Here is a 12,265-nt window from a genome sequence, read left to right on the forward strand (position 1 = left end):
TGAGGCAGTAGATGACTGACATTCCTCTCTCTTCCCTCTTTCCCTGGTGACAGGGAACAAGGGAGGTTAAGTCGGGGGAAGGGGAGGCGCAGATTGTAACCAGGTGCTTTGGGCAGAGAGCTGAGTGTTAGGTTGATTGAGTCTAATGAAATTTATTTACAACCAGTTGTATTTAAACTGACTGCATGGCCACTTTTTAGGCCAATGAAATTCAGCATGTCTCATGGAATTAATTAATGCCTAAGGGAATCCTTCATTGAATTATATGTTAGCAGCCAGATCTGTGAAGGGAATCCTCCCCCTTCATTCTAAGAACTTGCCCAGTGGGATCGATTCGATGCTGCAGGCGTGTGCGTCCTCTGTCTCCATGCAGTGGTGTGGGTGAAGGCTGCTCCTGTGAAAGACAGTGACCTGGCAGCCAGTTCCTAGGAGATCTGCATGGCCCCAGGGGCATTATTTTTATTTTATTTTAATAAGGAGAATAAAAGCACTGCTTTGCATATTCAGTCAGCTTATGAATGAAGAACCACTGAATGACTGCCGTCAGGTTATATACCGTGTATATACGATGTATGTAGTATGAAGCAGGGGACACCCTACAATGGTAGAATTATTGCTTCAGACATAAAGCATCCATGCTTTAGGTACCTAATTAGGCCTGTTCTACCTGTGTCTCAAGTTGTCAAAGTATTACTGACATTTATGGAGGCAAGTGAGGAGGAAAGTGGGAGGTTTTCAGGCCGGCAGATGGCGCCTGAAGTCAGAGCTGCCTGTGTTGGTGAAAGGAGCAGACTGGGTCTTATCTCCTGAGAGAGATTTTGTCCTCTGTGCCGTTTTATATTTCGTGCCAGCTGCTGAGGGCCAGGAGCCCACAGGAGCAGGGAGAAGAGCAGGCAGGAAGAGACGCCACACATGAATGCTGCTGCGAGTGCTCCTGGGCAGGCTTGCTCGGTGTTGCCGAGTTTCCGACGCTGTGAATGGAAGAGGGTGCAAAGCCTGAGAATTCTTTTTCTGAAATGTACTTTTAAAATAGGTTTTTCTTTTCTTCTTTCTCTTCCCTTTTTACTAGGAATTGAGCTGGATGACGATGGGTCTCTGGACGGAAGCAGTGACCTAACAATTAGAGGGCGCCTGATGTCCCTGGTGGAGAAGGTGACGTCCCTGAAGAAGAAGCAAGCTGACAAGCCAGCGGAGAGTGCCTCCGACAAGTCCTGTAAGCAGTGGGAGAGGCGAAGGGGCCCCGCTGCTGACACTTACCCATCCTTTCAACGACGTCGCACTGGAGAGCCAGGGAGAAACTGGTTCTTGAGTAGATGCCTGTAGCCGCCAGAGGTGCTCAGCAGCATCAGACGATACTTGTAGAAACAGATGGAGAGAGAGCACACTATGAGGGGGATGGGCTCTGGGAGCACTAGAAGTTTAGGCGTTTGGAGATTATGAAGCGAAAGCAAAAGGGAGTAACTTAGCCTTCCTGTCTAAATACCATGCAGTTGACTTTCAAATATTCTTATATTAAGTTAAACCTTCTCTTAAGGTTTCAGTAGGTAGTGTCTGTAACTCTGTTTTGCTCCAGTTCATGCATATTTTACTTAACTGCAGAGGAAGCTGCTACTCCTGAGTCAAGTCGGCACAGGGCAGTGAGTCTCAGACACACACTTGCCCAGAAGGCTCGGGAGTGGGTCTGCGACCCACCCTGACACCTCCTTTTTGAAGACATTTTAAGTGACTATCGGGATCCAAATTTAAGTATACATGTAACAACATGAGGTCACTGCTGCACGTGACTCAATGAGGAGGCAACTGGGTCAACATCTCGCTCCTCGAATGCCCATGATTGACCTTTATAGGGACATGTGATGGCAGGTTTTCTGGGGAGAAGATAATGGAACAAAGAAAATAAAAGTTAAAGGAATAGGACAACTCATATTAATGGTTGTATGGATTGCCAACAGTGGTTTTGAAAAAGTGGCTGCAATTTTGAAACAACTAAAATCCCTTCATTATAAGAGTAGTCCTTAAAGAAAAGTTTGTCAGTTTGTGTATTTCCATTCTTGCATGTCCTATAACTCATCTTTATTGTACCGTATGTATATGTGTATGTATATATGTATATATATACATACATATATATATACATACACACACATATATACACATATATTTAAATGAAGTTTATTCTAAAAATAGTCCTAAATATTCCGGTACAAATATAGATATGAGTTTGGGACTATGAAATATGCAGTTGAAATGCCCATTTTAATGTCGTCTCTTATTATTTTCCTTCTTTAAAAACATCAACAATGACCCCGCAGCCACTCTTCAGCAGCTGATCTCTGAGACGATGGTGCGGTGGGCTCAGGAGTCTGTCATCGAGGACCCCGAGCTGGTGAGGGCCATGTTCGTGCTGCTTCACCGGCAGTACGACGGCATCGGGGGTCTGGTCCAGGCCCTGCCCAAGACCTACACCATCAGCGCTGTCTCCGTGGAGGACACCATCAACCTGCTGGCCTCCCTGGGCCAGATCCGCTCTCTGCTGAGTGTGAGGATGGGCAGAGAAGAGGAGAAGCTCATGATTCGGGGACTAGGGTACCTTTAATCATTACGGCCTTTTGTCTTACGTGTGTCTTCTTTCTGACTGCTTATCCCAATACCAGAACAGTAGGTGCATTAATAAACATGCACTCTTTAGATTGCACGATCATTAAGTTAGATTGTTCTGTTTTTAGAGATTATGTTTTAAAGCTAAATAGGAAGGTTGCTCAATAATGAAACATGTCTAATTTTACAACTAGATGTAAAGATGGCTGTGATACAGAGCAAATACCTTTGAGTTTGTTTTTTAATTAGTTACTCAGAAATGTATAATCATATATAAAAATACAGGTTAATAAAAACACACTAAAATCCATGAGGAGATAAACACTCTCCAGCAGGAAACAATAAGAATGTTTGTCTGTATCTACTGGGCCACGAAGGAAGAATGGGGAACTGCGAATTCAGCATCATAACTTGTGCTTCATGTAGATTTGGGGTTTAATCTTTGCACCTTATGCATAGTTTAAGGAACCCCAAGCTGAGACATTAATGTAAAAATTGGCCCGGTGGTATGCTTTCTTAGCTCAAGTTCCTCTGAAATCTTGCAAGAAAAAACCTAAATAGTAAAAAAAAGTTAGCCCAAAATAAAAAACTGCGAACAACATAGTAAACAATTCACCATAAATAAGGGTCTGCAGTTACAATGAACTATGGAGTTAGAACACCTCCCCCAAGAACTTCAGATAATAGGATGTTGGAAAGAGAACATAAAATAACTGTATGCAAAGGAATAAATGAAGTCTCTAAAAACAAGACTTGCAAAAAGTCCAGGATGGTTTGAGAAAGATCCAAATAAACTTCTAGAAATGAAAAATATGAGAATTGATATAAAAAAAACCAGGTAATTGAATTACAGGTAAGATATAGCTGAAGAGAAAATTAATGAATTAGATGATAGAGCTGAGGAAATTACTCAGCAATGCAGCACTGAGAGAAAGTACAAAAGAGAAGTTGTGAGACCGAAGGGATAGTGAGAGGAGGTCCCGCATGTGCAGAAGAAGGTTGCTAGGAGACACAATGCGGGGACTAAAGGACGGATTGAAGAGCTATTGGCTCGAGTTTTTCAGAGTGGATGAAAGACGGGAATTCACAGATTCACAAAGCTCCGATAGTTCCACATCGACAGCTGGAGAGGCCATTTTGGAATAAAGTAGAGAGGAAAGCCAGACACTTGCAAAGGAACGATATTTAGAATTCTCAACGGCAGGACTGGAAAACGTGACTCAGTGTGGGGTTGTTACCTGGGGAGGATCCCACACAATGAGCTCGTGCTTTGTGTGTTTTTTTTTTGTTTTTTTTTTTGTTTTTTTTATTGATTAAGATATTACATATGTGTACCCTCTACCCCCCCTCTCCCCGCTCACCCCCTCACCCCCCCGTTGTCCGTGTCCATTGGTTAGGCCTATATGCTTGCATATAAGTCCTTTGGTTGATCTTTCCCCCTTGCCCCCACCCTCCCCTACCTTCCCTCCAAGGCCCGACAGTCCAATCAATGCCTCTCCGTCTCTGGATCAGTCCTTGTTCATCAGTTTATGTTATTCATTATATTCCACAAATGAGTGAGATCCTGTGGTATTTATCCGCTCTCCAGTTCCATCCATGCTGTGGCAAATGGTAAGAGTTCCTTTTTCTTCTTCCTCTTCTTAAAGAATACCTTTCAGCATTTCATATAATGCTGGTTTGGTGGTGATGAACTCCTTTAGCTTTTTCTTATCCGTGAAGCTCTTTATCTGACCTTCCATTCTGAATGATAGCTTTGCTGGATAAAGTAATCTTGGTTGCAGGTTCTTGCTATTCATTTCTTTGAATATTTCTTGCCACTCTCTTCTGGCCTGCATGGTTTCTGTTGAGAAATCAGCTGACAGTCGAATGGGTACTCCCTTGTAGGTAACTGACTGTCTTTCTCTTGCTGCTTTTAAGATTCTCTCTTTATCTTTTGCTCTTGGCATTTTAATTATGATGTGTCTTGGTGTGGTCCTCTTTGGATTCCTTTTGTTTGGGGTTCTCTGCGCTTCCTGGACTTGTAGGTCCATTTCTTTCACCAGGTGGGGGAAGTTTTCTGTCATTATTTCTTCAAATAGGTTTTCAATATCTTGCCCTCTCTCTCCTTCTGGTACCCCTATAATTCTGATGTTGGTACGCTTGAAGTTGTCCCAGAGGTTCCTTACACTATCTTCATATTTTTTGAATCTCTTTTCTTTTTTCTTTTTCGGTTGGGTATTTTTTGTTTCTTTGTATTTCAAATCTTTGACTTGATTCTTGGGATCCTCTTGTCTGCTGTTGGATCTCTGTAAATTATTCTTTATTTCAGTCAGTGTATGCTTAATTTCTAGTTGGTCCTTTTTCATGTCCTCCATGGTCTCACTATACTCCTTGAGGGATTCATTAAATTTATCGGCGGTTTCCATAAAATTCTTGAAAAACCTTATAAACGTGGCCTTGAACTCTATATCCAGTCGTTTGCTTTCCTCCGTTTCTGCCATTTGTGACCTGTTTCTTTGTCTGCGCATTTTGGCTGCTTCCCTGTGTTGATAGAGTGGCCCTGCGCGCCAGGTGTCCTGTAGGGCCCAGTAGCTCAGCCTCCCCAGTTACCTGGGGTGGACACTCTTGGTGCACTGTTGGTGCCTCGGTTGTTGTAGGATCACTGGGAGGAATTGACCTCCAGGCCAATTGGCTGTGGGAATCAGCTGTGTCTGAAGTGGGAGAATGGTCCTCCTCTGACCACTGGGTACAGTGGCTCCTGGATCTAAGGAGGTGCTAATTCAGCCCCTGCCTGAGGCCACACAGCAGGAGCCAGGAAGAGGCTCAGCTGTGAAGCAATGCAAGCCGCTGCGGGGCCTTGGGCCTTCTCTTGGAAGTTCCGGGTCTGCCTGGCTGGGCTGTAGTTAGGTACATTCACATGCAAAAGTCTCTGCTGCAGCCTGGGTGGGGCGGGGTCTCAGGGAGTCAAAGGGCGGAGAAAGCAGCTATGGTGATTCTCCGCGCCCGCAGCCTGGGTGGGGCGGGGTCTCAGGGAGTCAAAGGGCGGAGAAATAAGCAATGGCTGATTCTCTGCGCCCGGAGTCGCGCGTCTCAGTGTCCCGGTAAGGGCTGCAAGCACCTCTGAGGGAAAGCGGCCCTCAAGTTCGCCTGCTGCCGCCTGACAGACCAGCCTCTCCCCGTATGAGTCCTGGGTCCCCAGAGACTTCCCGGAACCGGAGTTCAGAGCAGTCAGGAGCTTGTGATTCAAAAAGACAGCCGCGTCCTCAGGTGCCACCCCCTTTCGCGCGCGCGAGCCGCCGCCGTACCTCTGCACTTCACCTCCCAGCTCCTCTGGCTCTCAGCGTGCTTTTCTTTTCTTCTGGTTGTAGAAATTACACTCAGCCAGCCTTCCTGTTGTTTTGGACGATGTTTGCTCCGTCCTTTGGGGTATTTTTCAATTGCTGTGGGAGGCGACTATTTCCCGGTGTTTATCTATGCCGCCATCTTAGTTTCTCCGCTTTGTGTGGTTTTGGAGAGGAAATTTACATCCATATTCAAGAGTGAGAGAAAAACAGGCATTTCAGAGTATTTACTTACAGACCCTCATTGAAAGGCCTTCTAAAGGCTTTACATTTGAGAAAGGAAAACAGAATTCAGAAAGAAGGAATGGGAGGCAATGTGTTTTAGTGAGTATGTTATTGGTGTGTACCTGCATAAGTCTAAGCAATCAGTAATTTGCATTAACTTGGGCATATGAAAATAAGAGGGAACTAACATACCAGAGAAAAAGGAAAGCTTAAATTAATCTATATGACGTTTATAATAAAAATACTTTAACATAAGGATGTAGGAATCTGGAATGTAGAATGTGAAAAAGTGATGTAGAACACAACTATTTAGCAAAAAAAAAAAAAGCTAATCTAGCTATATAAATATCAGATAAAAAATGAGATAATGAAGATGACTACTGACATGGATCAAATAGAATGCAAAAATAATAAAAAAGATTAAAGCAGATATAGATCAATAATTTATACAGGAATTTTTCTATAAACGTTGAAACTGATTCATTTCTATACAAAAGAAGGTTGAACACATTTGGATATACATTAAATTAGGATGATAAGTGTCCAAAACTGTATTTCATATTAGTGAGTGTTTATATATTTAGTACATTTCTTGTAATTGAGAAGAATAGACAACTTGTTTACTATTTTTGGTAGGCTACCAATATTTTTGAGGAAAACTCAATTGCATTTATTAACTTTTGTGGCTTAACTATGATTGCTCTTACTTTTCCGTACATGCCAGTATTTCCAAAAGTTGATTGAATTTCAACTTTTGAAATTTTGCTCTGACCTGTGTTCCTTTGTAGAGACATTATGAATAATAAAGTGTTTTACCAGCACCCTAACCTTATGAGGGCACTGGGTATGCATGAGACAGTGATGGAGGTCATGGTGAACGTCCTTGGCGGTGGGGAGTCCAAGGTAAAGGAAAACCTTCGAATCTTGGGGTGGCGTTTATTGCACCTCCTTGAGTGCATGCATGTCTTAAACCTTCTCCGGAGGACTGTTTAAAAGACACCTTTCGGAAAACCTTACAGATTGAGAGTTGGATGTACTATTAGTGTTTTTTTGTCTTTAATATCTATAACAACTTTTATCCTATGCTGTGTGATTTGCTGTATCCTTAATTATTGTCATTTAAGAGATGTTTAGAAACTTTTAAAGTTAATATTGTACTGTTTATTTAAAATTTGGAACTATAAGGCAGTTTCTTCACGTTACACGTCCATAGCACACACATGTCCTTGAGACCCAGCCGCTCCCCTTGCCACCCGGGGCTGCCCTAAGTTCCCGGTCCAGACCAAGACTTGAGGATGATGCTCTGGACTATTTGTTGTAAGACTCTAAAGTGAATTGTTAAGGGATTAAAATTTAAAATAAAGTTCTTTAGAACCAAACGAACAGAGTACTATATCAAATAACTTCAGACAAATCGGTATAATTTTATAATGTCTGATTTCCAAAATATATTTCAATAATTTTTGAAATTTCACTGTTTTTCAAAATATGGAAATGAGTCTATAATTCTCATGCCCAGTCACCATTTAGACAGACTTACCAAGATATTTATAAAATGCTGTGTTGAAGAAGGACCCCAGGCATCATCGAGCATCCTAGAACAGGATTTGGCTCTCAAAGGACATGTGTCTGATGGGGTCCAGCTTCCGGTCAGGGTGCTCCTTAGAGCGGAGGAGTCCTGTGCCATCGGGAGACTGTGAATACCTGTGAATACCTGAATTTTAATGATAACCGCAGTGGCAGCACTGATGATCAGAACCTATGGTTCCAAATATTACACGGTGTTCTTCACAGACTGCCTCATTTACATCCACCTTCCCTGTCCAAAGTGAGCAGTATTATCCTCCTAATTCCAGGTTTACATAACCAAGTCAGTGAGCTTGGAGTTTTCCAAGGAGGCACAGCTGCTAGTGGGCAGGATTCCTAACCCGGGCTCATGCCTCCTTCGGGTTGGGCTGTAGATTACTTCCAAATCCAGCCGTTGATGATGATGAGGTTTCGACATTAGTGCCAGGCTTGCCTTTCTGGGGCTCAGGGACAGGTAGGTCAGAGTCTGGAAGTGGGAAGGTCTTCGGGCCAAGGCTCTGCAGACTTGGGCACACACGGGTTAACAGTGTGACTCAAATTTGTAAAGATGATTTGCTTTCACGGCTAATTAAATGCTCTTTATGCAGGAGATCACTTTTCCCAAGATGGTAGCCAACTGTTGCCGTTTCCTCTGTTACTTCTGTCGGATAAGCCGGCAGAACCAAAAAGCTATGTTTGACCATCTCAGTTACTTATTGGAAAACAGCAGTGTTGGTCTAGGTAAGTAAGGGTTTGACTTTCATTTAAATTTTGTGATAAAAATAATACACATATTTCAATGTAATGTCAATTAACTCAGAGGAGTGCCATATGTATTGCACTTCGAAATTAAATTTTAAGTAAAAGTGTGTTCTACACGGAATTCACAGTTGCAGCCCAATCCAGGTTTTGTTTCCTCTTCATTTGGATTAACAGCTTCGCCAGCGATGAGAGGGTCGACGCCCCTGGACGTGGCGGCAGCCTCGGTGATGGACAACAATGAACTGGCCTTAGCGCTGCGCGAGCCGGACCTGGAGAAGGTAGGCGGCCTTCCTGCGCTGCGCAGGGTCAGCTCTGCTGGTTCATAACTCCTCCTCAAGATTATTTAAATACAGCTGCAATATAGTGACAATTATGTTACTATAATTATACGTAAATGTTGCATGTAATATTATAAGTTATGTAAGATGTTTGAGATAAGTTATTTCCTTTAACCACATGCATTTTTCACTCTGAAAAAAGAATCAACTTACTCTGTCTGTGTTCCTGTCTGTTTTTGTCCTGTCATGATATCTGCTGTCACATTTGCTTTAATCACACAGTTTCTGCTTTTAAAAATGTCAGAGACTGAGTTATGGGGCTGGAGGGGGGCCATTCCATCTTCATGCACCTGAGCGGCACCCATCTTCCTGTGTGGTGCTCTCCCCACACAGCCAAACCTGGGTCTCTTTAGCCTGATGAACTCTGCGGGCCTCATCCTGCTGACTCCCTGAGACTGCCCCACCACGGGTCCATGCAACCCAGGCAGGAGGCGGCTGGCCTTGGTGCACCCGGGGACTTGTGCTGAGTGGCCTCAGACCCAGCACTGGCGCCAAATTTGAGTCTGTATCAACCTGGTGAACACCATGCGCCCCTACCTGGGGACTCACTGAGAACCTCCCTCATGCAACTTGCCTACTGCCCGAGGCTCGTCCAGTGACTGAGCCTAACAGGCAGCTGCCAGGCCGAGGTGGGTCTCAGGACGCCTTGGGCCTTGTGCTCACCTGCCCCCAGACTCAGTGTTGGGGAAGCCAGCCTTGGTGCACAGCTCGGATCACCCCACGCCACCCAGGCCCAGCATAGGCAGCCACAAGCTGCAGGTCACTTGGTTGCTCCTGACAAGTAGCCCAAGGCTCTGAAAGGCAGCGTCTGACATTGACCTGCACTGGTCCCTCCCAAGAGGTGCCAGAACCAACACATCAGTGGAGGGCTTCAGACTACACCAGAGCACGACCCATTTAGCTCCACAAGCGGCACACCCACAGGAGATCCCGCAGGCACCAGACCCTGCGGGGGAATTTTGCTTCCAGGGGTCTGAAGATTAATTAGACTCTAGATCTAATATACACACTAATACCCACACAGCAGCTGGAACGCTGTGGCCTGGATCAAAGAACCTTAAAAGCAGGGAGAAAAGCAGTTAGTTACAAGGGAGCGCCCATACGGCTGCCAGCTGATTTCTCAACAGAAACTGCAGGGCAGAAGGGAGTGGCAAGAAATATCCAAAGTGATGAATAGCAAGGACCTACAACCAAGAATACTCTGCCCAGCAAAGCTCTCATTTAGAATTGAAGGTCAGATAAAGAGCTACACAGACAAGAAAAAGCTGAAGGAGTTCATCACCACCAAACCAGTATTCATGAAATGTTGAAGGGTGTTCTTTAAGAAGAGGAAGAAGGAGAAGAAAAAAGATCATAAATGTGAATAATAAAATGGCAATAGATACACATCTATCAACAATTGAATCTAAAAATGAAAATAAATGAACAAGGAATCTAATGAACAAAATAAACTGATGAATAAAATAGAACCAGAGGCATGGAATGGAACAGACAGACGAATCTCAGAGGGACAGGGGGGGGGAGGGGGAGCAGGAATAGATTAACCAAAGGTCTTATATTGCATACTAGAGGCCCGATGCATGAAATTCGTGCAAGGGTCTCGGACCTCACAGCTGCAGCGGCTTGCCTCAGCCCTCGCAGCCCCAGCTTCATCAGGAAGATCATCAGGATGGTCGTCCAGAAGGACGTCTGGTCTAATTAGCATATTATGCTTTTATTATTATAGATATGCATTACCTATGGACACAATAGGGTGGTGAAGGCCTGGGACCGGGTGGGATCCCTGTGGAGGGGGACAATGGGGGGAAAGCGGGGGGCGAGTATCTGTAATACCCAACAATAAAGATTAAAAAACACACAAAAACTTTCAAAGCTGCATTTGTTACAAACCACCCTTAGATGGCGTCTCCACAGTCTGGAGTCAGCAGCTGACCTCTGACTTGACGCCCGAGGGCTCACGCTCTGCTCCTCATCCTGTTGGCAGGTCGTCCGGTATTTGGCCGGCTGTGGACTGCAGAGCTGCCCGATGCTGGTGGCCAAGGGGTACCCAGACATTGGCTGGAACCCAGTCGAAGGGGAGAGATATCTCGACTTTCTCAGATTTGCTGTTTTCTGTAATGGTAGGACGGATGGCTTGTGGGGTCCTCTCGCTTATTATTAAAACTGCATAGAAATAGTTATAAAATAGTGATATATGCCAGCATTTTCATGGGGGAGGTAAATATTAGAAAAGAAACAGAATATTTTATCATCAGATATTTACAGTAACAACTTATTTTATAATATGTGTTTTGATAGTGATGCTATACTTCATTATTAAATTAAAAACTTTCTGTACTTACATTCTTATAAATTTTTGTAATTGGATTCTATAAGGCCTAGGACTATGGCTTCAAGTTACAAATTAACAGTATATGCCTCCATAATGCTTTACATTGGAAATGTTAAAGTACAAGAACAGAAAATGTGGCAGTCTTGTATACATAAAACTAGTCATCTGAATGTAATTTTGGCTTTACCACCATGTTTGTTGGTTTTAGTTATTACTTTTTTATAATATAAGTGAATTAATGTAACATCATTTGCTCAGAAGCCTGTGTGACCCCGCTTGTGCCTGCAGGGGAGAGTGTGGAGGAGAACGCGAACGTGGTGGTGCGGCTGCTCATCCGCAGGCCCGAGTGCTTCGGCCCCGCCCTGCGCGGCGAGGGTGGGAACGGGCTCCTCGCAGCCATGGAGGAGGCCATCAAAATCGCAGAGGACCCTTCTCGAGATGGCCCCTCACCAACCAGCGGGTCCAGCAAAACCCCGTAGGTCCAATACACACACTCTTAGGAGTAAATTTGTGCTACTTGACTTGAACTTTTACAAAATATAATTTGCAGTCTGTTAATTTCAATGTAACTGGTGATTTCTCCCCTTGGAGACCAAGTGTGTTAGATGTGGGAGAGGGATGGGGGGCTGCGGGACCAGGCTGAATGAACAGAGACCTGAGGAAGATGTGGCTGTAGTGAGACGCTCTGGTTGTGGGAGGTTGTCTCTCATCAGTGACTTCTCCCAGGGGCTCTGGCAAATTTCCTTCTTACAGTGTTGGCAGCGAGCCTTCGCACCTGGAGTCAAGGTCAGAGGAAGCAGCTAGAATGAGTTTTCATGACAATAGTGAATGAGGGAGACCTTTAGGAAGATAATGGGGGATTAGTCCAGAAGAGAGGGTGTCATCATGCTAGGAGTGATGGAGGGGGCAGCGACCGCCTTCCATTTGTCCAGACATGCGCAGGTTGTGAGTACTAACTTCAGCGATGGACATGCTTTAATCCCGGCTGCCGCTCCTGTTGTCTTACTCTGGGAGGTGGCAGTCCTGCTAGGCTCATCACCCCCACTCCTGGAGAAGAAACAACACAGGGCCTATTGGAGGCAAGTTCAAGCACAGATGTGGTCCTGCCAACCCTGCTGCACGGA

At 44.5% G+C, this 12,265-nt stretch overlaps 2 protein-coding genes across 2 annotated transcripts in view; both read left to right on the forward strand.

Moving 5' to 3' along the window:
- The window catches only part of GPR137B (G protein-coupled receptor 137B), a 499,787-nt gene that overhangs the window by 324,004 nt on the left and 163,518 nt on the right, over window positions 1-12,265 (forward strand). The gene's annotated exons all lie outside the window — the stretch shown is intronic.
- Window positions 1-12,265, forward strand: part of RYR2 (ryanodine receptor 2) — a gene marked incomplete at its 5' end in the record, with an annotated part of 202,230 nt that overhangs the window by 92,719 nt on the left and 97,246 nt on the right. Inside the window, 7 exon segments of the mRNA XM_081114327.1 lie at window positions 1,070-1,213; window positions 2,313-2,586; window positions 6,932-7,046; window positions 8,318-8,450; window positions 8,646-8,749; window positions 10,794-10,929; window positions 11,430-11,616. Coding sequence (XP_080970453.1) covers window positions 1,070-1,213; window positions 2,313-2,586; window positions 6,932-7,046; window positions 8,318-8,450; window positions 8,646-8,749; window positions 10,794-10,929; window positions 11,430-11,616 — 1,093 coding nt within the window.

The sequence above is a fragment of the Myotis nattereri genome (assembly GCF_964212035.1).
Source record: "Myotis nattereri genome assembly, chromosome: 20".
NCBI lineage: Eukaryota > Metazoa > Chordata > Mammalia > Chiroptera > Vespertilionidae > Myotis > Myotis nattereri.